The 20548-nt window shown below is 37.7% G+C and overlaps 2 protein-coding genes across 2 annotated transcripts in view; both read left to right on the top strand.

The window, feature by feature from the left end:
* Positions 1-306: 306 nt before the first annotated feature.
* On the top strand, positions 307-4598 carry LOC107801077 (2-alkenal reductase (NADP(+)-dependent)-like). The gene is made up of 5 exons (XM_016624345.2): positions 307-832; positions 2396-2573; positions 3326-3492; positions 3583-3665; positions 3959-4598. Exons 1-5 carry the CDS (start codon positions 563-565, stop codon positions 4335-4337), a joined length of 1077 nt encoding a protein of 358 aa, XP_016479831.2. The 5' UTR covers positions 307-562; the 3' UTR covers positions 4338-4598.
* An 8784-nt stretch (positions 4599-13382) lies between these two features.
* The window catches only part of LOC107801078 (protein transport protein SEC24 C-like), a 28577-nt gene continuing 21411 nt past the window's right edge, over positions 13383-20548 (top strand). The window contains exons 1-3 of the mRNA XM_075225547.1: positions 13383-13472; positions 13673-13799; positions 19694-20535. Coding sequence (XP_075081648.1) covers positions 19717-20535 — 819 coding nt within the window. The 5' untranslated portion in view covers positions 13383-13472; positions 13673-13799; positions 19694-19716. The remainder of the gene's footprint in view (positions 13473-13672; positions 13800-19693; positions 20536-20548) is intronic.

Consider the following 20548-nt stretch of genomic DNA (forward strand, 5'->3'; position numbering starts at 1 on the left):
CTTTTTCGCATGAATCTAGATTAATCCTCCTCAAATCAGGGTACTGGACGGGAAACAAAAATATGTGAAATCTTTACACAAATAGCAAATCAGGGTACCAGACGAGAAGCAAAAAAAATGTATGATCCTTACACAAATAGCCGGACTGGTTCATTGTTTACTTTTTTTAATTAGTATTTATAGATTATACATTTATTATACACAATTATATATATATATTATTTATTGGCCGGTTATTTTTAATTTATGCAATTGGGTGAGCGACTATTGATTCTTAATAAAAAATGGAATGTTGTGGTGCATGTTGTACCGTTCAATATACAATGGCTAACAGAGACAAAAAGAGGTTGTTAGGTAAGTACCTAACTCCAGCTATAACTACACATTTTCTCAATCCCAACCCACCCCCAACTTTCCAAAATCCCCCAAGTTCACTTACTTATGCCTAGTTTAGCTGTGTAAGGAACAAGAATATCACAAATTTGCTATCTTGGGATCAATCTAATTTCTAAAACCACTACAAAAAGGCCTTATTTGAGTACATTATCTGTAGTTGTAAAACATGGAGAAAAAAGCAGGAAAAGAAGAAGCAGTTGAGCTACTAGGAAAAACAGTGGAGAACAAGCAAATCATATTCAAAGGATACATAGAAGGAATACCAAAGGAAACTGACATGGAGTTGAGAATTGGAAAAAAGTTGCAGCTAGAGAAAGTCCCAAAAGGGTCAGGTGGGTTATTGGTCAAGAATTTGTACTTGTCCTGTGACCCTTTTATGCGTGGACGAATGCGCAATTTCACTGGCTCTTACATCCCTCCTTTCACTCCTGGAGAGGTATACACCGATAGCATCATAAAAAAATTTTTTAGACAGTGTAATTTAACTTGCTTTAGTAAGTACTCCTTTATACTTAACCAGAGGACTCGGGTTCGAGTCCCTGGGTATGGAGTCGCATTTGTTAGTGAGCGTTTTACCCCATAGTGGGATTGTCCGGCGCGAATCCGAATTTAGTCGGCCCCAATTGGATACCGGACACCGGATTGGAAACAAAAAAAAGTCGCCCGCCTTATTTTCTGTGTTGTTGATTCCACTTTCTATGTGAAGTTACTTGTAATTATCTTTTAGGTGACATGACGTTTGACAAATTGCTAACTACTGTACTATATCTTATAACTTGCTTTACAACAGCTGCTACGCCTAAAAAAAAAAGGCAGCCCGGTGCACTAAACTCCTGTTATGCGCAGGGTCGGGGCAAGAGCCGGACAACAAGGGTCTATTGTATGCACCCTTACCCTACATTTCTGTAAGATGCTGTTTCCACGGTTCGAAACCGTGACTTCCTGGTCACATGACATCAACTTTACCAGTTACGTCAAGACTCCTCTTCAACAACTGCTATGCCTCAATCCCAAGAAAATTGGTGTTTGCTATATGAATGAATACTCACAATCCATATCGCTCTATTTAAGCCCGTTTTGGTCCATTATTATAAAAGACTAGTTTTTCTAGAACCGGAAGTTCTCTACATTTGTTAGTGGCATTGGAGGCATCTTGTTAATTGATTTAATTGGAATATTTTGGTTATGTTTAATGTTACTTATTTTATAAGTTGTGATGATCTCCCTTTTTTTTGCTGTAGTTATTAAGATCCTTCTGTCTCTTAATTTAACCAATCCTCAATCTCAAACTAGTTGAGGTTGGCTGCATGAATACTTTATGTTCAGAGGAGTCATCGTAATTTAAGTATTTTTACGCAACCCTCCTTTGTCCGGATTTTGAGATTGGCTGTGCTCGTTATCTAATATTTGTAATATCACCTATTTCTGCAAAAATTCACCTGTCCTTAAATTGTGTTTATTATTGGTTCAATAGTGAGTCTTTATTGCCTCCATTGTCATCACAATTTCTTTGGTTCTGAAAAGGTTAAAATGCTTTCCGTTTCCTGTGAAAGTAGATGCTTAGCGTACTCATGCTTAATTGCTCATACAAACTTTTCTAAGTTCAATTATGTTTATCTAACGGATAGATTTGATGGTGGCAAATTGAATCTTTATTTTCTTGAACATTGCCGTAGCATCATAGTTCCTTTGTTTCATGAAAAGAAAACTACATATTGTATTGATATGCTATCCGTGTCATAAGTTCAACAAAGTTGTCTAACAAATATATTTGATGGTGGCAAACTACAAATCGCAGAACAATAAAACTGCTCTTTTGAAAACATCATATGCAGCCGGTGCATAAAAAACAAAATCTAATGAATTCCCTCTGGCTAATCCTAACTTGCACCACACAAGAAGAAACACAAAAATCAGTTCTAGCAAGTTGCATTTATAGTTGAACTTTGTCTTGGCCATAAACTATTGCAATGAGGCTTAACTGTAAACGTTTGGAAAGGTAATTGAAGGATTTGGTGTGTCCAAAGTTTTAGACTCAGATAATCCAGACTTCAAGCCGGGTGATATAATCTCAGGGTTCACTGGTTGGGAAGAGTACAGCTTAATTTACAAAACCGAGCAGCTGAGAAAAATTCAGGCTGATGATATACCTCTCTCATATCATGTCGGTCTTCTTGGTAGGTTAATCTTAACCTAAAGTCTCTTAACTTTTTATTAGCACCATAGCATCCATACTTTTAGTTTGTGTTTCTTCCTATTAGCCTTGTTCAAGCTTGTTTTCACCTCTTTAGCATCAGATTCGTTTATCACCAAACTAGTATTTGTTGAGTTCAGTCAGTGAACTTAACAAATTATAAATGATTTATATATTTCCTTATCGGAATTAATCGAATCTGAAGTATATGCAGTTTTTACTTTTCTGCAACAAAATTTCTTGATCTGTACTGGTCCATCACTGCAAAGTTACTTATCAAAAAATAAATAATTGAAAAGAAAAAAACGTCATAAAGTTAGACTTCCTCTTCTATGAGATTTTAAGACCTTGTATCTCTCAAGTTGAATGCTGGTTATGGAACTCTCTTTCCATTTTGTGTTTCATGACTGCTGTACTTTCGCATTTGGAGGTCTTAGACATTGTCTTTTAAGTTATATTACTCTGAACATTTTCTTCGATATGCTAGATCCCACCCCAAGTCCCCGAAATCAGGAGCGCAAAAGTGGCCCTTTTCCACTATGCTCTCTTGGTGATCGAATAATTCTGTCACCTTACCCTGCTATTTTAAGTTTGCTATTACTAAAAATCTTTAGTTAATTTTTAAGTCGATCTACTTTTGTTGTCCGTTATGGCAATTGTTAGACGTGATTTTCCAGTTATTTTTCAATGTCTGGTCGCTTCTTCAAGAGTCTGATGAATGTGGACTTCATCCAGGCATGCCGGGTTTTACAGCTTATGCTGGATTTTATGAGGTTTGCACACCTAAAAGAGGGGAATATGTTTTTGTATCTGCTGCCTCAGGAGCAGTTGGCCAGCTTGTTGGGCAACTAGCTAAGTTACATGGATGCTATGTTGTAGGAAGTGCCGGGTCGAAACAAAAGGTAAGTCTCTCGCCGCAGATTGTAAGGTCTCTTAGAAATTGCATTGTTAATTTCATGTTATTGACTGCAAATTCAACCTCATACTATTAGGTTGACATATTAAAAGATAAGCTTGGATTCGATGGATCATTCAACTACAAGGAAGAAGCAGACCTTGATAAAGCTCTTAAAAGGTGAGGATAATGTCTAAACAAACTTTAACTGTCGAAAAGTGGAATAACTTAGAGCCAGAGGTGGATATAGAGCGGATTTTGTGAGCTCAAATGGATTCATTGTTTTCCTGTCGAACTATGCATATGGCAAAAAAATTAAAATATATACATATAATAAGATCACACTTATTCTTAACCCACTGAGTCTAATCCTGGATTCGCCTTCGCCTCTGCTTAGAGCATTATAAAGATGAATAGAGTCCATTTTCATAATAACAATCAAATCTAACTCTTGTTTTAACTTTGCTTGATAGTCACTTTCCTGAGGGCATCGACATTTACTTTGACAACGTAGGGGGATCCATGCTAGATGCGGCATTGATCAACATGAGGATTAACGGCCGAATTGCCATCTGTGGGATGGTATCTCAGCAAAGTTTTTCTGATCCGCAAGGGATACACAACTTGATTCAACTCATCACGAAGCGTGTTAAGATGCAGGGCTTTCTCCAAAGTGATTATCTTCATTTATTTCCGCGCTTTCTTGAAGATGTTACTAGTTTGTGCAAGGAGGGAAAGATTACATATTTAGAAGACATGAATGAAGGCCTTGAGAGTGGTCCATCAGCTTTTGTTGGGCTATTTTCTGGAAAGAACATAGGTAAACAGGTCATCCGTGTGGCGCACAATTGACCTTAATCAGACCCCTCAATTTGTTCTAGAGAGATAAAGATCTTACTGCTACCTCCTCGCTTGACAATCTAGTGTTCCATTCTTTATTTAACAACTAAATAAAGGAACCAGGTTGTTTAGATCTTTGTGCTAGTCCTCTATTAGGCAAGTCTTTTGTTTTTTTTTTTTTTTTTTTTTGTCACCGCTTTTTATATGTTCTACAGAATAATGTTAAGATTTAAGATTGCATTTATAAAAGATACTACTATTATTTTTCTTGTATCATTGGCATATTTGATGAAGAATAATCACCTTTTTGGTATCATGCATGAGAGTTCATGGCATAGCCCAAGGACGCTTGGAATTTTTATGCACATAAGCCACCTGGCAAGAATATGACTACCATTATTAAGTATCCGACAAAATGGAAATCGTTGGTTGGGTTGGTCTGACCAAGAAAGGCATGAGACATTTGGCTCTTGCTTGGGATGAGATGATGAGTAGCACCCCTTCCCTGCGCGATTTGATCTTTCTCCGATGTTAGTTGGCAATCAATCAAAGACAAGAAGGATGAATGCCTATACGACTTTAGGTCCAACATGATCATCCCGACGGAACCATGATATAGCCTTGAGCAAGTATTTAAGGAGAACAAGGAAAAAGGCAAGTGGTATACTATATATATTAATAGGAAATCGTGTAACAAAATTATTTTTCTTATATTTTAAAACAAAGAAGTGATTCAACTATTGAAAATGGTGAACAAAAGTATACTCCTTAGCTGGAAAATATATATTTGGTAACAATTTAATGACATGGCACACGACCCGTCTTACATTGAAAAAAAAAAAAGATGGGTTCGTACTCTTGACAATTCATGTTTCTGAGAAATTGGTCATACATAAATCATGTCTCTTACTTGTTTTCCTTGTATGAACTTTAATGGTAGAGATCAGCATAACGGATGTAGCAATTGATAATGCAGTAATGGAGATTACAATGATTTGAAGATAGTACTATTAAGAAATTGCTGGCACACATGTTGTCCGTCAAAACTTGTGGTCAACATAGAATAGTCCCCTCGGAGGTATGGGTAGGACGCAAGGCAAGTTTTGGTGAAAATAGCACGGGCTAACTAGTTTTCGGACCGATAATCGAAAAATAACCAGCATTTGTAAAATTATTGAAAAATAGCCACTATTTTGCTGCAACACGAAAAGTTCTAGCATAATATATTGGAGATTGATGCACCTGTGTATGAACTTCCAACATATTATGCTGCAACTCCAGCACACGGAAAGTTCCAGCATAATATATCGGAGATTGGAATACCTATATATGAACTTCCAGCATATTATGTTGGACCAGTATATTATGCTGAAACTCCAGTATATTAGAAGTTCACATGTAAAAAATTCGAACTCCAATATATTATGCTGGAATATATTCCGGATTTTGAACAATGTTTTCGTTCAGATTTATCTTTACATGAAACGTGGCTAAATTTCGATTACTTTTGAAACTGTGGTAGATGACTATTTGCCTTTGAAGATTTGGGGCCTTTAGTGCATAAGGATTTATACGGAGAAATTCAAAAATAGCCAGATTTACAAGTGGTCATTCAAAAATAGCTACAGTTTCAAAAGTAATCGAAATTTTGTCACTTTTCATGTAAAGATAAATCTAAACAAAAATACTGTTTAAAATTCGGAAAATACTCCAGCATAATATACTGTAGTTCCAGCATAAGTATACTGGAACTCCTGTATAATATACTGGAGTTTCATTATAATATACCGGTCCAACATAATATATTGAAACTTTCTGCGTGTTGGAGTTACAGCATAATATGTTGGAAGTTCATACACAGGTGCACCTATCTCCAGTATATTATGCTGGAACTTTTCGTGATGCAGCAAAATAGTGGCTATTTTTTAATGACTTTGCAAACTCTGGTTATTTTTGAATGACCAATCCGAAAACTGGCTAGTCCGTGCTAATTTTACCAAGTTTTGCCCATATATCGGAACTTAGTGTCGAAATTCTTGACCCGCAAATTATTTTTTCAAAACTTCTTAAGACAAATATGTAATTATTTTATTTTTATTATCAATAAGAAATGTCATATGAATTATTTTCAATATATTAAAAAAGACTAAATACAATTGCAAAAGGTATTATTCAATCGCTATATTTTGATTAATCTACTTTTTCTTCATTTTGGAGTGAGATTTCTTTCTTCGTTCAAGCACATAACCATATGTATCTAAGTATTTTCTTTTATGGAAGTAAAAGTAAAATTATAATGGAATTGCTTATCGTTAAAGGATTCTAAAAGGACTATATTAATCTATGAGTGAAAAATATGGAGCTTATGTTAAAAAAAGCCCTATGCTTTGCACAAAATTAGTTACACCCTTAAACAAATTATATTCTTAGTTACCCCCAAGTCAGCCATTTGATAGTTGTTACTCCTGGACATTGATGTGGTTAAGTGCATGGATATATACACTCTCCTTTAGCCATGTGAAGAAAAATTTAAAAATCAACTTTCAGATATAATATTTTTCAATCATTAATATAATTGCTTATTTGTTAGAATATATTGTGTATTTCTTCTTACTTTATCTTGATATATAATGCAAACTTTATCTAACTTTGTATTTTAATTTCTTTTTAAAATACAGTGGCTATTTGATCCAATTGTATATTTTATTTTTTTGGGGGCTAAATTTGTAAAAACTTAGCTGCAGTTTCACCATAAATAAAAATAATTTTAGCTAAGATAATAAAGTACTAATTGTGTATTATTTTTTGTTAGATGCAAATGACTATTTTTTTAATTGTGTAATTTAATTTCGGCTCAAAATCCATAAAAGAAAAGTTGTCTAGAGCTTTATTATTTTCTTGCTTAACTAAAAGGTGTAGCCAAAACAATGGAGTTGCCATTGTTTTAAAAAATTCATAACATTGTTTATATGTTTAAAGCCACCTACTACGTTTGAAGGTGTTGGTTTATGTTTAGTCAATAATGGCATGCCAATTGGAAGAGTTGGTGGAAAGAGTTGGTGTGGATGCTAGGAGGAAGCTTCCTCCTTTGATGTCACCCATGACATCAAGAGGAGGTAGTTTGATGTCACCAATGACATCAAGAGGAGGTCTTTACCTCTATAAATAGATGCACTCCTTCATTTGTAGAAACCATCCCAAAAATAATACAACACATTGTAGTGAGTAGAGAGTTAAGAGAGAAATTCTCTTAAGTGTAATTGGGAACTCTCCCCTTCCTTTGTTAATATTAAAAAGGCAATTGTTCTCTGGTGGACGTAGGATTATTTTGATCTGAACCACATTAAATCTTGTGTTCTTTCTTTTACGTTTCCGCTAACAATTGGTATCAGAGCAACAAGATTCTTTAACGATCCAAGGAGGAAGAACAAGAAAAGATGAGTTCCATGAAGTTTGAAATTGATAGATTCAATGGACGCAACAACTTCAATAGCTGGAAGATCCAGATGATGGCGTTACTGCGGAGAGAAGGTTCAATCCATGCTATTGACGGAAAGTATCCTAAGGATATATCAGCTCCCGACAAGAAGAAGATTGAAGGGGATGCATTGAGTGCAATCCAACTATCCCTTGCACCTAACGTGCTTTGTGAAGTGAGTACGGGTACCGAAGAGACGGCCAAACAGTTATGGAAAAAGCTAGAAGGGCTATACCAAGACCGATCAGTGACAACAAGGATGTTGTTACAATGGCGTCTTCACACATTTAAGATGGGGTCAGGTACTTCGTTACAAGATCATTTAGATGTGTTCAATAAACTTATCATGGACTTATAGATTGCAGGAATTAAAAAGGAGGAGGAGACGCTTGCATGTGCTTTGTTATTTTCATTGATTTCAGGATATCGTGATATTGAGAATTCAATGATGTATAGCAAGGAGCCTATCAAGCTTGAGCAAGTGCGGTAGACACTTAACTCTAGTGATGTGCGGAGGCACATTGAAGGAGATAGAGATGACCAGGCAAGTGGGCTCTTTGTGAGAGGGCGGACTAGCCAACAGGGAAAGAGCAAAACAAAGCACATATCAAAGTCTCGTGTGAACAAGAAGAATACAGAGTGTTGGGGTTGTGGCAAGAAGGGGCACTTTGAACGAGACTGCCCAATGTCAAAGTCCAAGGAAAAGGCGAGTGCATCCACAGTTGAACAGGTACATGATTTTGATAATGATTATGTACTAACAACATCGTGTAATAATAATAGTAGTTATGGAAACAAATGGGTGTTAGACTCTGCTTGCACTCTGCATATGACGTTCCGAAAAGACTGGTTTAGCGGCTATGAGAAAAGTGGAGGAACCATAGTAATGGGCAATAATGTAACTTGTGCAATAGTTGGCATTGGCTCAGTTCGGGTTCGCTGCCATGATGGAGTCGTGAGGACTATTACACAAGTCCGTCATGTTCCTGATCTGAAGAAGAATTTGATCTCCCTGAGTACTCTGGATGAACAAGGCTACAGGTACACGAGCGAAGCAGGAACTATAAAGGTGACTAAAGGTTCTTTAGTCATGCTGAAAGGCAAGCTGGAGAACGGCCTTTACACATTGGCTGGAAGCACCATTGTTGGCTCTGCAAATGCATCTACAGTGCAGTTATCTAATGATGACAAGGCAAGACTATAGCACATGAGACTGGGTCATATGAGCGCACGTGGACTGGAGATATTGAGCAATCGTAAACTTTTGGAAGGTGAGAAGATCAATACACTTGACTTCTGTGAGCACTGCGTTCTAGGGAAGCAAAAGAAGGTCAACTTCAGCACTGGCAAACACAAGACAAGAGGAGTGCTAGACTACATCCATTCAGATTTATGGGGTCCCTCTAAACTTCCATTGAAGGGCAAAAAGAGGTATCTTCTCACTTTTATTGGTGATTTCTCACGAAAGGTTTGGGTGCATTTTTTGAAGGCAAAAAGTGATGCTTTTGAAGCATTTAAAGAGTGGAAGATTTTGGTTGAAAATCAAATGTAGCAGAAAATCAAGTATCTTCGCACAGACAATGGCTTGGAGTTTCGCAATGAAGAGTTTAATGAATTCTGCAAGGTTCATGGGATCTCAAGACATAGGACTATCAGGCATACCCCACAGCAGAATGGAGTTGCCGAGAGAATGAACAGAACTCTTCTTGAAAAGGCTCGTTGTATGCTCCTACAAGCCAAAATGTCCAAAGTATTTTGGGCTAAAGCAGTTCACACTGCTGCTCATATTGTCAATCGATCTCCAGCATCGACAATTGACTTTAAGACTCCGAATAAGGTATGGTCAGGTGAACCCTCTAACTATTCATACTTACGAGTATTTGGGTGTCCAGCTTATTATCACGTTAATGAAGGAAAGCTTGAACCAAGGGCTAAGAAGGCCATATTCGTAGGGTATGTGGATGGAATAAAAGGGTACAAACTTTGGTGTTTGTCTTTACTCAAATTTATAGTTAGTAGAGATGTCACCTTTGATGAATCCTCTATACTTGATCCCCGTAAAGTTTTTGTGGAGTTTTCAGGAAACAAGAACGACGAGCAGGTGGAGCTTCCGGTGGAGCTTGCCAAGGAAAAGGATCAAGAGACTCAGGTTAAAGATGAGTCAGAAGATGTAGACCTTGAAGAACTTGTTGTCAATGAACCATACACAATTGCAAAGGGGAGGAAGAAGAGGCAGACACGAGAACCGGAACGCCTTATAGATCAAGCAAACTTGATTGCATATGCGTTCGTAGCTGAACAAGAAGAGATTAAGGATCTGGAGCCCTCCTCGTATATTGAAGCAACTTCTTGCAAGGATGCTGTACAATGGCGGTTAGCCATGACTGAAGAGATGGAGTCTCTTCACAAGAATCAGACATGGGTCTTAGTGAAAAGACAAAAGGGGAAGAGGACAGTTGGATGCAAGTGGGTCTACCGAAAGAAAGAGGGAATTTCTGAAGTGGAAGATGATAGGTTCAAGGCGAGATTGGTTGCAACAGGATTCAGTCAGAAGGAGGGAATTGACTACAATGAGATTTTCTCTCCAGTCGTGAAGCATAGCTCAATTCACGTGTTACTAGCATTGTTTGCCCAATTTGACTTGGAGCTTCAACAACTTGATGTCAAAACTGCTTTCTTACACGGTGATCTAGAAGAGACAATCTATATGGATCTGCCTGAAGGTTTCCTAGCTGAGGGAAAAGAAGATCACGTATGCCAACTAAAGAAGTCTTTGTATGGTTTGAAGCAATCTCCTAGACAGTGGTACAAGAGGTTTGATGCATTCATGACTACACATGAATTCTCAAAGAGTGCATTTGATAGCTGTGTGTATCACAAGAAGATGTCTAGTAACTCAATGATTTATTTACTGTTGTATGTTGATGATATGCTTATTGCTGCTAACAACATTACAGAGATAAATGCTTTGAAGAAACTGTTGAGTAAGGAATTTGACATGAAGGATTTAGGAGCTGCAAAGAAAATCCTTGGTATGGAGATTTCAAGAGAAGACGGTGTTGTACATCTTTCTCAGAAGAGGTATATTGAAAGGGTTCTCAAGAGATTCAATATGCATACGCGCAAGCCTGTAAGTACACCATTAACTCCTCATTTTAAACTTTCAGAGTTACAAATGCCTCAGTCCGAGGATGAGGTGGGGCATATGTCAAAGATTTCTTATGCCAGTGCAGTTGGTAGCATTATGTATGCTATGGTATGCACACGTCCAGATATTGCTCAATCTGTAAGTGTGGTAAGTAGATACATGTCCAGCCCAGGAAAGAGGCATTGGGAAGGTGTCAAGTGGATATTGAGATATCTCAAAGGAGCTTCTGGTGTTGGTCTGACCTTTCGAAAAAGTGGTGGAGGTATTTCAATTCTCGGTTATGTAGATTCTGACTATGCAGGAGATCTTGACAGAAGAAGGTCCACAACTAGATACATCTTTACCCTTGTTGGCAGTGCCGTTAGTTGGAAGTCGACTCTGCAGTCGATTGCCGCTTTGTCTACGACAGAAGCAGAATACATGGCAGCAGTGGAGGCGGTGAAGGAAGCTATCTGGTTGAAAGGTTTAGTAGCGGAATTGAGTTTGGTTCAGCTGGAATCAACTCTTAGATGTGATAGTCAGAGTGCTATTCATCTAATGAAAAATCAGAGATTTCATGAGCGCACTAAACACATTGATGTCAGATTTCATTTTATTCGAGATGTTGTTGAAGAGGGAATTATCAAGGTCGTGAAGATTATCACAGACGATAATGCTGCAGATATGTTGACCAAGATAGTCCCACTCGCTAAGTTTGCACACTGCAAGGACTTGGCGGGGGTGTGCATCAACTGATGCAACTCCGAAGAGAACAGTTGTTAGGTGTGTTCAACAATGGTTTGATTCTTCTTGTTTCTTACAACGGGGTTGCCCAGTAAGCTTAGAAGTTTTGGCCAGAGTTGTTCACACGCACACTCGAAACGCAAACCAAGGTGGAGATTGAAGGTGTTGGTTTATGTTTAGTCAATAATGGCATGCCAATTGGAAGAGTTGGTGGAAAGAGTTGGTGTGGATGCTAGGAGGAAGCTTCCTCCTTTGATGTCACCCACGACATCAAGATGAGGTAGTTTGATGTCACCAATGGCATCAAGAGGAGGTCTTTACCTCTATAAAGAGATGCACTCCTTCATTTGTAGAAACCATCCTAAAAATAATACAACACATTGTACTGAGTAGAGAGTTAAGAGAGAAATTCTCTTAAGTGTAATTTGGAACTCTCCCCTTCCTTTGTTAATATTAAAAAGACAATTCTTCTTTGGTGGACGTAGGATTATTTTGATCCGAACCACGTTAAATCTTGTGTTCTTTCTTTTATGTTTCCGCTAACAACGTTGTTTAAGTAAATAGAACAATTATTATAGTATATTTTTTATTTCTTTGACAGGCACACACATTCTTCCTTTTCCAAAAAAACAAATATTTTTTCAAAACTTGAATAACAAATCGTATTGTGTGGCGAAAGACTTGTAGAGTCATTTAATGACGGTTGTTTTGGAAGTTTTGAAAAACAATTTTTTAATAAAGTCTTAATAATTAGAAAATTATTTACATTGCATTTTAATTAAATTTAAAGTCTTAATAATTAGAAAATTATTTACATTGCATTTTATTCAATATGAAATTTATTTTTAAGGGATTTTTTTTTAATTATTTACTATTTAATATGATTATATAAGGCATCAAATAATCATTTTGGGTGCTTATTTGAACATGGATTAAATATTTTATTTGACTAAAATAAGAATATTTAAAATGCATATTTGGTTGTTTCGCGTTAAAACAATTTTAGTTTAGATCGTTATTATATTAAATACTTTTAATTTAATATGTGATTTTAAGTTCCAATATTTTAAGTTTTTGATTGCAAATCAATTGAAGTTACCATATAAGAACGTTCACATCAAAAAGGATTTATGTTCAATTAGTACAACTTATATAAGGTAAAATATTTATTGATTTAAATTCCTAAATATTAGGTTTTCTTACCTAATTTAATAAGGAAAAGTTTAATATGCAAAAGTTTAATTGATTTCAAAATCCTAAATGTTAGGAAAGTAACTTAAATTACAATTTTGTTTATCATAAAAATTATTTTTAAAGGATAAAAAAGGTGAACGACATTTCGGTAAGGGCCTTCATATTTTTAATATAGTATAGATATAGAAGATATATAGATATAGATATAGATATAGATAAAGATTTTTATGTGACGGTGTAATTTTTTTTTTTTTATAGAATCGTACTCTTAATTTTGTGACCATAAAAATACTTCATATTTCCTTATATAATGTCATTCTCTTGGCTTTTGTCCAATCACAATACTTTATTCATCCAAGATTCGAAATCTATAATATCATGGTTCCAATTTTATGGGATGGCCCCAAAAGGACCAAATCAAGAATATAAGGAAAACCAAAATATTGCACAATCTAAGAGCAAATATGGACACACCCCCTCCCCCGCCCCCCACCCCCCCCCCCCTTTTTTTTTTTTTTGATATATAAACCGTTAAACTTAAACCCCTCCTCCCCTTAAATTCCATAGCTTTGCGCCTGCAATCTTCTTCCCCTAACATCTTCAGGTTTCTTCTCCCCTCTTTCCCCTTAAAAATCATATAATGCCACTAAAATCTTGCGGTATATAAATAAACTATTTTTAGAAAGTTTATCGTTGTAATGTACTGCATCGTCACTCTCTAATTTTGAGTTATAAATTCTGAATGCGTCTCTACTAGTTCTGAAGTTTAAAGTTTTAACAATCTCTAATTATGTCTTGTTTCAGGTCGCATTGATCACTAAAATCAGCGGTTGATTTGACTGTTCAGTTGTAACGGTCTCAGTTAACAAAAGTTGTCGCCTTTTCTTTGCCGCCGGCGAAGACGTCCGTTAATTCCGTCGACGGCTTGCTGGTGAGATTTCTTATTCAGTGTTTTGTTACTAAAAGATTTTTCTTTTAATTAATAGGTTCCAGTTTTTAAACTTGTGAGGGAAGTTATTGTACTTTTACACGTCATAGTTCTTTTCATATCACTTGTGTCAGGTAGACACTAATTTTAATATTTAATACTAAAAGATATTACTCTTTCCATTCCAATTTGTGTAATGGTATTTGACTTGACATGAAGTTTAAGAAAAAAAGAAATACCTTTCAAAATTTGTTATTGAGAGAAAATTGAAGATGTGGAATTTTGCCAAGGTGGAGATTTGTTGAAGTTTGGCAAATTTTTGTCCCACATCGGTGGGCTCTTGAGTTTTGGGGGGATTTTCCCCCTATAAAAGAAGGCCTAATGTTTAGGATTTAAACACACCTCTCATTTGCCTTCTCATCTGTTTAAGGCATTTGTATCTTCTCTCTTTAGTATTATTTCACTTGTATTTTTGGAGTGGAATAAAATATTGGTTGTGTCCGAGGAGTAGGCAAAATTAGCCGAACCTCGTAAATTCTGGTGTTCCCTTTATTGTTGCTTTACTGTCTTATTTATTATTTGGTGGCTGCCATAATTTTTGGTATAGTAGTTGTGACTTATTCACACTATATACATTTGGCTTCCGCAACAATTGGTATCAGAGCCAAGGTACTGTCTAAGTATACTCTGTGGTTGCAGCATAGTCTGATCTTCCACATCAGAAAAGATTTATCTTGGTAACTGAGTCAAGGTTCTGTCTTAGTATGCTCTGTGGTTGCAGCTTAGTCTGATCTTCTACATCAGAAAGGAAATAATCTTGATTTGTGTCGTCAGTTATTAAATAATATTTGTGTCAAATATGGGAGACAATAAACAAGAAGAATCTACATCAAGTGTCAACAATACGTCATCATTGACATCTTCGCTTATGACAAGAATTGTGTCAAATGCGAAATTTGCGGTAGAAATTTTTGACGGGTCCGGGCATTTTGGGATGTGGCAAGGCGAGGTTCTAGATGTCCTTTTTCAACAAGGCTAGATCTGGCCATTGAAGAAAAGAAACCAGATGTTATTGGAGAAGAAAATTGGAAGATTCTCAACCGTGTTGCTTGCGGTACCATTCGATCCTTCCTTGCTAGAGAGCAGAAATATCCATACACAAAGGAAACTTCTGCAAGTAAATTATGGAAAGCACTGGAGGATAAAATTTTGAAGAAAAATAGTCAAAATAAATTGTACATGAAGAAGAGACTGTTTCATTTCACCTATGTTCCTGGTACCACGATGAATGAACATATCACCAGTTTCAATAAGTTGGTCACAGATTTGCAAAATATGGATACAACTTATGATGATGGTGACTTGGCCTTGATGTTATTGGCGTCACTTCCTGATGAGTACGAGCACCTTGAAACTACTCTACTCCATGGAAATGACGAAGTTTCTCTTAGAGAAGTTTGTTCGGCTTTGTACAGCTATGAACAAAGAAAGCGAGAAAAACAGAAGGGCGGAGAAGGAGAAACACTATTTGTGAGGGGTCGTCCTCAAAGTCAAACGAGGACAAAGAAGGGAAGATCCAAGTCAAGATCCAGACCCAACAAAGATGAATGTGCCTTTTGTCGAGAAAAAGGGCACTGGAAGAAAGACTGTCCGAAGTTGAAGAATAAGGCCAAACATAACAATGGAAAGGCCATTATGGATTCAAATGTAGCTGATTGTGATGATTCAGATTTCTCATTAGTTACAACAGAGTCATCAACATCATCAGACATATGGTTGATGGACTCGGCTTGTAGCTATCATATGTGTCCCAACAGGGACTGGTTCGTGGAATTTCAAGAAGGAGAATATGGAGTCGTCCACACAGCGGATAACAACCCTCTTACCTCATATGGCATTGGTTCAATACGATTAAGGAACCATGATGGAATGATCAGAACATTAACAGATGTTCGATATGTACCGGATTTGAAGAAGACTCTCATCTCTGTGGGAGCCCTGGAATCAAAAGGGTTTAAAATCATTGCAGAAAATGGAGTGATGAGAGTATGTTCCGGTGCACTAGTGGTAATGAAGGCTAATCGGAAGAATAATAATATGTACCGCTATTGTGGCAGTACAGTTATTGGGACAGCGACAGTGACATCCAGTGACGACAAAGAGGCAGAAGAAACCAAGCTATGGCACATGCGCTTGGGACATGCTGGAGGAAAATCCTTGAAAACTCTATCAGATCAAGGATTGTTAAAAGGAGTAAAGGCTTGCAACTTGGAGTTTTGTGAGCATTGTGTTAAAGGGAAACAGACAAGGGTTAAATTTGGTACAGCGATCCATAATACTAAAGGCATTTTGGATTATGTACACTCTGATGTTTGGGGTCCTTCCAAAACACCTTCATTGGGTGGGAAGCACTATTTTGTAACCTTTGTTGATGATTTTTCCCAAAGAGTATGAGTGTATACAATGAAGAACAAAGATGAAGTGTTGGGAATTTTTCTCAAATGGAAGACGATGGTGGAGAATCAGACAGGCAGGAGGATCAAGTGTATTCGCACACACAATGGAGGTGAATACAAAAATGATCATTTCAATAAGGTCTGTGAAAATGATGGCATCGTCCGACACTTCACTGTTAGACATACACCACAACAGAATGGAGTGGCAGAACGTATGAACCGGACCTTGCTGGAGAAGGTACGGTGTATGTTGTCCAATGCTGGCTTGGGCAAAGAATTTTGGGCTGAGGCAATTACATATGCATGCCACCTCATTAATCGTCTACCATCTGCTGCTATTGATGGCAAGACACCATTTGAAAAATGGTATGGAAAACCTGCTGTAGATTATAACTCTTTGCACGTGTTTGACTCAACTGCATATTATCATGTGACGGAGTCAAAATTGGATCCAAGGGCAAAGAAGGCTATTTTTATGGGAATTACTTCTGGAGTCAAAGGATATCGCTTATGGTGTCCTATGACAAAGAAAGTAATATTCAGCAGAGATGTTACCTTTGATGAATCTGCTATGGTAAATAAGGTAACAGAAGACACCAAACAAAATAAAGGTGCTTCTAAGCAGGTGGAGTTTGAGGGAAAATTTATTTTTCCTACACAAGAAGCAGATGAGGAAACAAATGAAGATTACCCTCTAGAAGGAGAGCCAGTAGAGGAGATTCCAACTCAGGAACCTCAACAACAACTTGAATCAATAGCAACCAGCAGGCCAAAAAGAACAATAACGAAACCTGTTCGTCTCATAGAGACGGTTGCTTGTGCAACCTCAATTGTAACTGATGATGTTCCTACTACTTATAAAGACGCTGTCCAAAGTTCAGAAGAAGATAAGTGGAGGATTGCCATGAATGATGAAATACAGTCCCTTCATCAGAATCATACATGGAGATTGGCCAATCTCCCGAAGGGAAAGAAAGCAATTGGGTGCAAATGGGTATTTACAAAGAAGGAAGGATTTCCTAACCAAGTAGATGTTCGCTACAAAGCAAGATTGGTGGCCAAAGGATATGCTCAAAAGGAGGGAATTGATTACAATGAAGTGTTTTCTCCAGTTGTAAAACATTCCTCCATTAGAATTATGTTGGCTTTGGTAGCACAATTGGATTTGGAACTAGTTCAGATGGATGTAAAAACTGGAAACTTGGAGGAGGAAATCTACATGACTCAGCCAGAAGGATTCAAAGTTGCTGGAAAAGAAAATATGGTGTGCAAACTTGAAAAATCGTTGTACGGATTGAAACAATCTTCTAGACAATGATACAAGCGATTTGACGAGTTTATGTTGCGGCAAGGGTACAAGAGAAGCAAATACGATCATTGTGTGTATTTGCACAAGCTTAAAGATGGTTCCTTTGTATATCTTCTCCTATATGTTGATGATATGTTGATAGCTTCCAAGAATTTGGAAGAAATTGATAAGTTGAAGATTCAACTGAAGAAGGAGTTCGAGATGAAGGATCTGGGTGAGGCAAAGAAAATTCTTGGCGTGGAGATAATTAGAGATAGACGTTCAAAGAAACTCTGTTTATCTCAGAAAGAATATTTGAAGAGAGTACTACAACGTTTTGGCATAGATGACAAGGCTAAGCCAGTTAGTACTCCACTTGCTCCCCATTTTAAGCTAAGTACTACTATGTCGCCAATGGATGAAGCTGAACGAGAGTACATGTCAAAGGTACCATACGCAAATGCTGTTGGTAGCTTGATGTATGCAATGGTTTGCACAAGGCCTGACATTTCACAAGCTGTTGGAGTTATTAGCAGATATATGCACAATCCAGGGAAGGAGCATTGGCAAGCTGTGAAGTGGATTCTACGGTATATTCATAATACTGTAGATATCGGGTTAGTTTTTGAGCAGGAATACAATCAGTCTGTAGTTGGATATTGTGACTCAGATTTTGCGGGTGATCTGGACAAACGAAGATCAACTACTGGTTATGTGTTTACTTTTGCAAAAGCACCAGTTAGTTGGAAGTCTACTTTGCAGTCAACAGTTGCTTTGTCTACAACAGAGGCAGAGTACATGGCTATTACAGAGGCTGTGAAGGAGGCAATTTGGCTTCAAGGATTGCTAAAGGAGCTTGGTGTTGAACAAAAAGGTATCACAATTTTTTGTGATAGTCAAAGTGCTATTCAATTAACGAAGAACCAAGTTTATCATGCAAGGACGAAGCATATTGATGTTCGGTATCATTTCGTACGAGAAATCATAGAAGAAGGAGGAGTCACAGTGAAGAAAATTCATACTACGGAGAATCCTGCTGATATGCTAACTAAGGTAGTGACTGCGATCAAGTTTCAACATTGTTTGGATTTGATCAACATTGTTGAACACTGAAGATTAAAGATGAAGACACAACCAAAATTTGTTATTGAGAGAGAATTGAAAATGTGGAATTTTGCCAAGGTGGAGATTTGTTGAAATTTGGCAAAATGCCAAAGTCCCACATCGGTTGGGAGTTAAGTTTGGGGGGAGGGGGGGGTTTTCCCCTATAAAAGAAGGCCTAATGTTTAGGATTTAAACACACCTCTCATTTGCCTTCTCATCTGTTTAAGGCATTTGTATCTTCTCTCTTTAGTATTATTTCACTTGTAATTTTGGAGTGAAATAAAATATTGGTTGTGTCCGAGGAGTAGGCAAAATTAGGCGAACCTCGTAAATTCTGGTGTTCCCTTTATTGTTGTTTTACTGTCTTATTTATTATTTGGTGGCTGCCATAATTTTTAGTATAGTAGTTGTGACTTATTCACACTATATACATTTGGCTTCCGCAACAGCGCGCACATGAACTAATTCCATGATATACCTGTTACCTTCCACCGAAATAGGTATCGGGTAATTCTATCCACCAAGGCTTGGATAGATGGTAAGGATCACCTAGTTTTTTTTGTCTTTGCTAGGATTTAAACATGAGACTTCCTAGTTCTCAACCCAATTCGTTAACTACTAGGCCACACCCTTGGGTGCAATAAGGCATAGACTTTGTGTGATTATAAATCATCTCATTTAAGTGTAAAATCAAAAGTTTTTTAAAGTTAAATTATTTCTAAATATAGAAATGTGCTTTTTTCTTGGAACAAACTAAAAAGGAAAATGTACCACGTAAAATAGGACATAGTAAGTATTATCAATGCATTTTTTGGTACTTCATGGGTGATCCTCCTTTTTTAAAAGGATTGCCACATGTTACTTTATACGAAAGCAACTACTTGAAAAATGATCCCGTAAATGATTCTACAAAGTAAAATATTTGTCGTGGAAAACATTTTCGCTCATATCAAATGCACATGGTGTATCTCTCTTGTTTTCTGTGTGAGATCAAGTGGTCTTGGGACAGAGGTTTTTCCATTTTTCTGACTTGGGATTTTTTAATTTAGGTGGGAAATTTGTTTAGTAATTGATGGCAGCTCCAGTGGGACCTAGACCAGGGAATATACCACCCAATTACAATCCTAATGCACTTCCTGATGGAATGCAAAATTTGCAAATTCATAGACCCAATCGCCCGCCTTCAAACCCCAGTGGTAGTCCTAGGCCTAGTGCAACGCCTTCTGGGCAGCAGCCACCTCCTTTTGCTGGTGTGCCACCTGAGAGTCGTCCAGGACCTCCTCCACCTGGCGCATTCCAAAGGGGTCCTACACAAGCTACATTGCCTCCCAATTTAATTTCTAGACCATCTGGCCCTCCTGTGGGTCAACCTACACCACCCTTTGCATCTAGGCCACCTCCTGCTGGTGCAGTGCCTCCTTCTGTGGGTGGTACTGCCATTCGCCTGCCACCTAGTGCTTTGCCTTCTGCACAAGGTGCTCATGCTGGCCCACCAGGACCTTTTGCCGCTTCAGCAAGCCCTCTTGTGCCGCCTTCTGGTGTTTCTAGTTCAGCTAGTAATGGTCCACCTGCACTTGGTCCGGGGACAATGCAGAATGGACCACATTTTTCTCCGGCAAGCAATACAATGAGGCCACCAGCTGGAGCTCCTCCATCAGCAATGTTATCATCTGGAACTCCTTCTCACCCTCCAAGGATGCGTTCACCCTTTGGAAGTCCACCTGCCAGCACAACATCAGTTACTGCACAACCGCCACCTCCATTTCCGGGATCAGCTCACAATGTGCCACCTCCTTCAGGTTCCTTCCCCTTTGCATCACCAGTCCCAGCCATGCCTCCTCCTATGAGTGCTGCTTATGGAATGCAGACATGGCACACACAGCCTCATCAGGTAAAATATGCTT

The sequence above is a fragment of the Nicotiana tabacum genome, chromosome 11 (assembly GCF_000715075.1).
Source record: "Nicotiana tabacum cultivar K326 chromosome 11, ASM71507v2, whole genome shotgun sequence".
NCBI classification, from domain to species: domain Eukaryota; kingdom Viridiplantae; phylum Streptophyta; class Magnoliopsida; order Solanales; family Solanaceae; genus Nicotiana; species Nicotiana tabacum.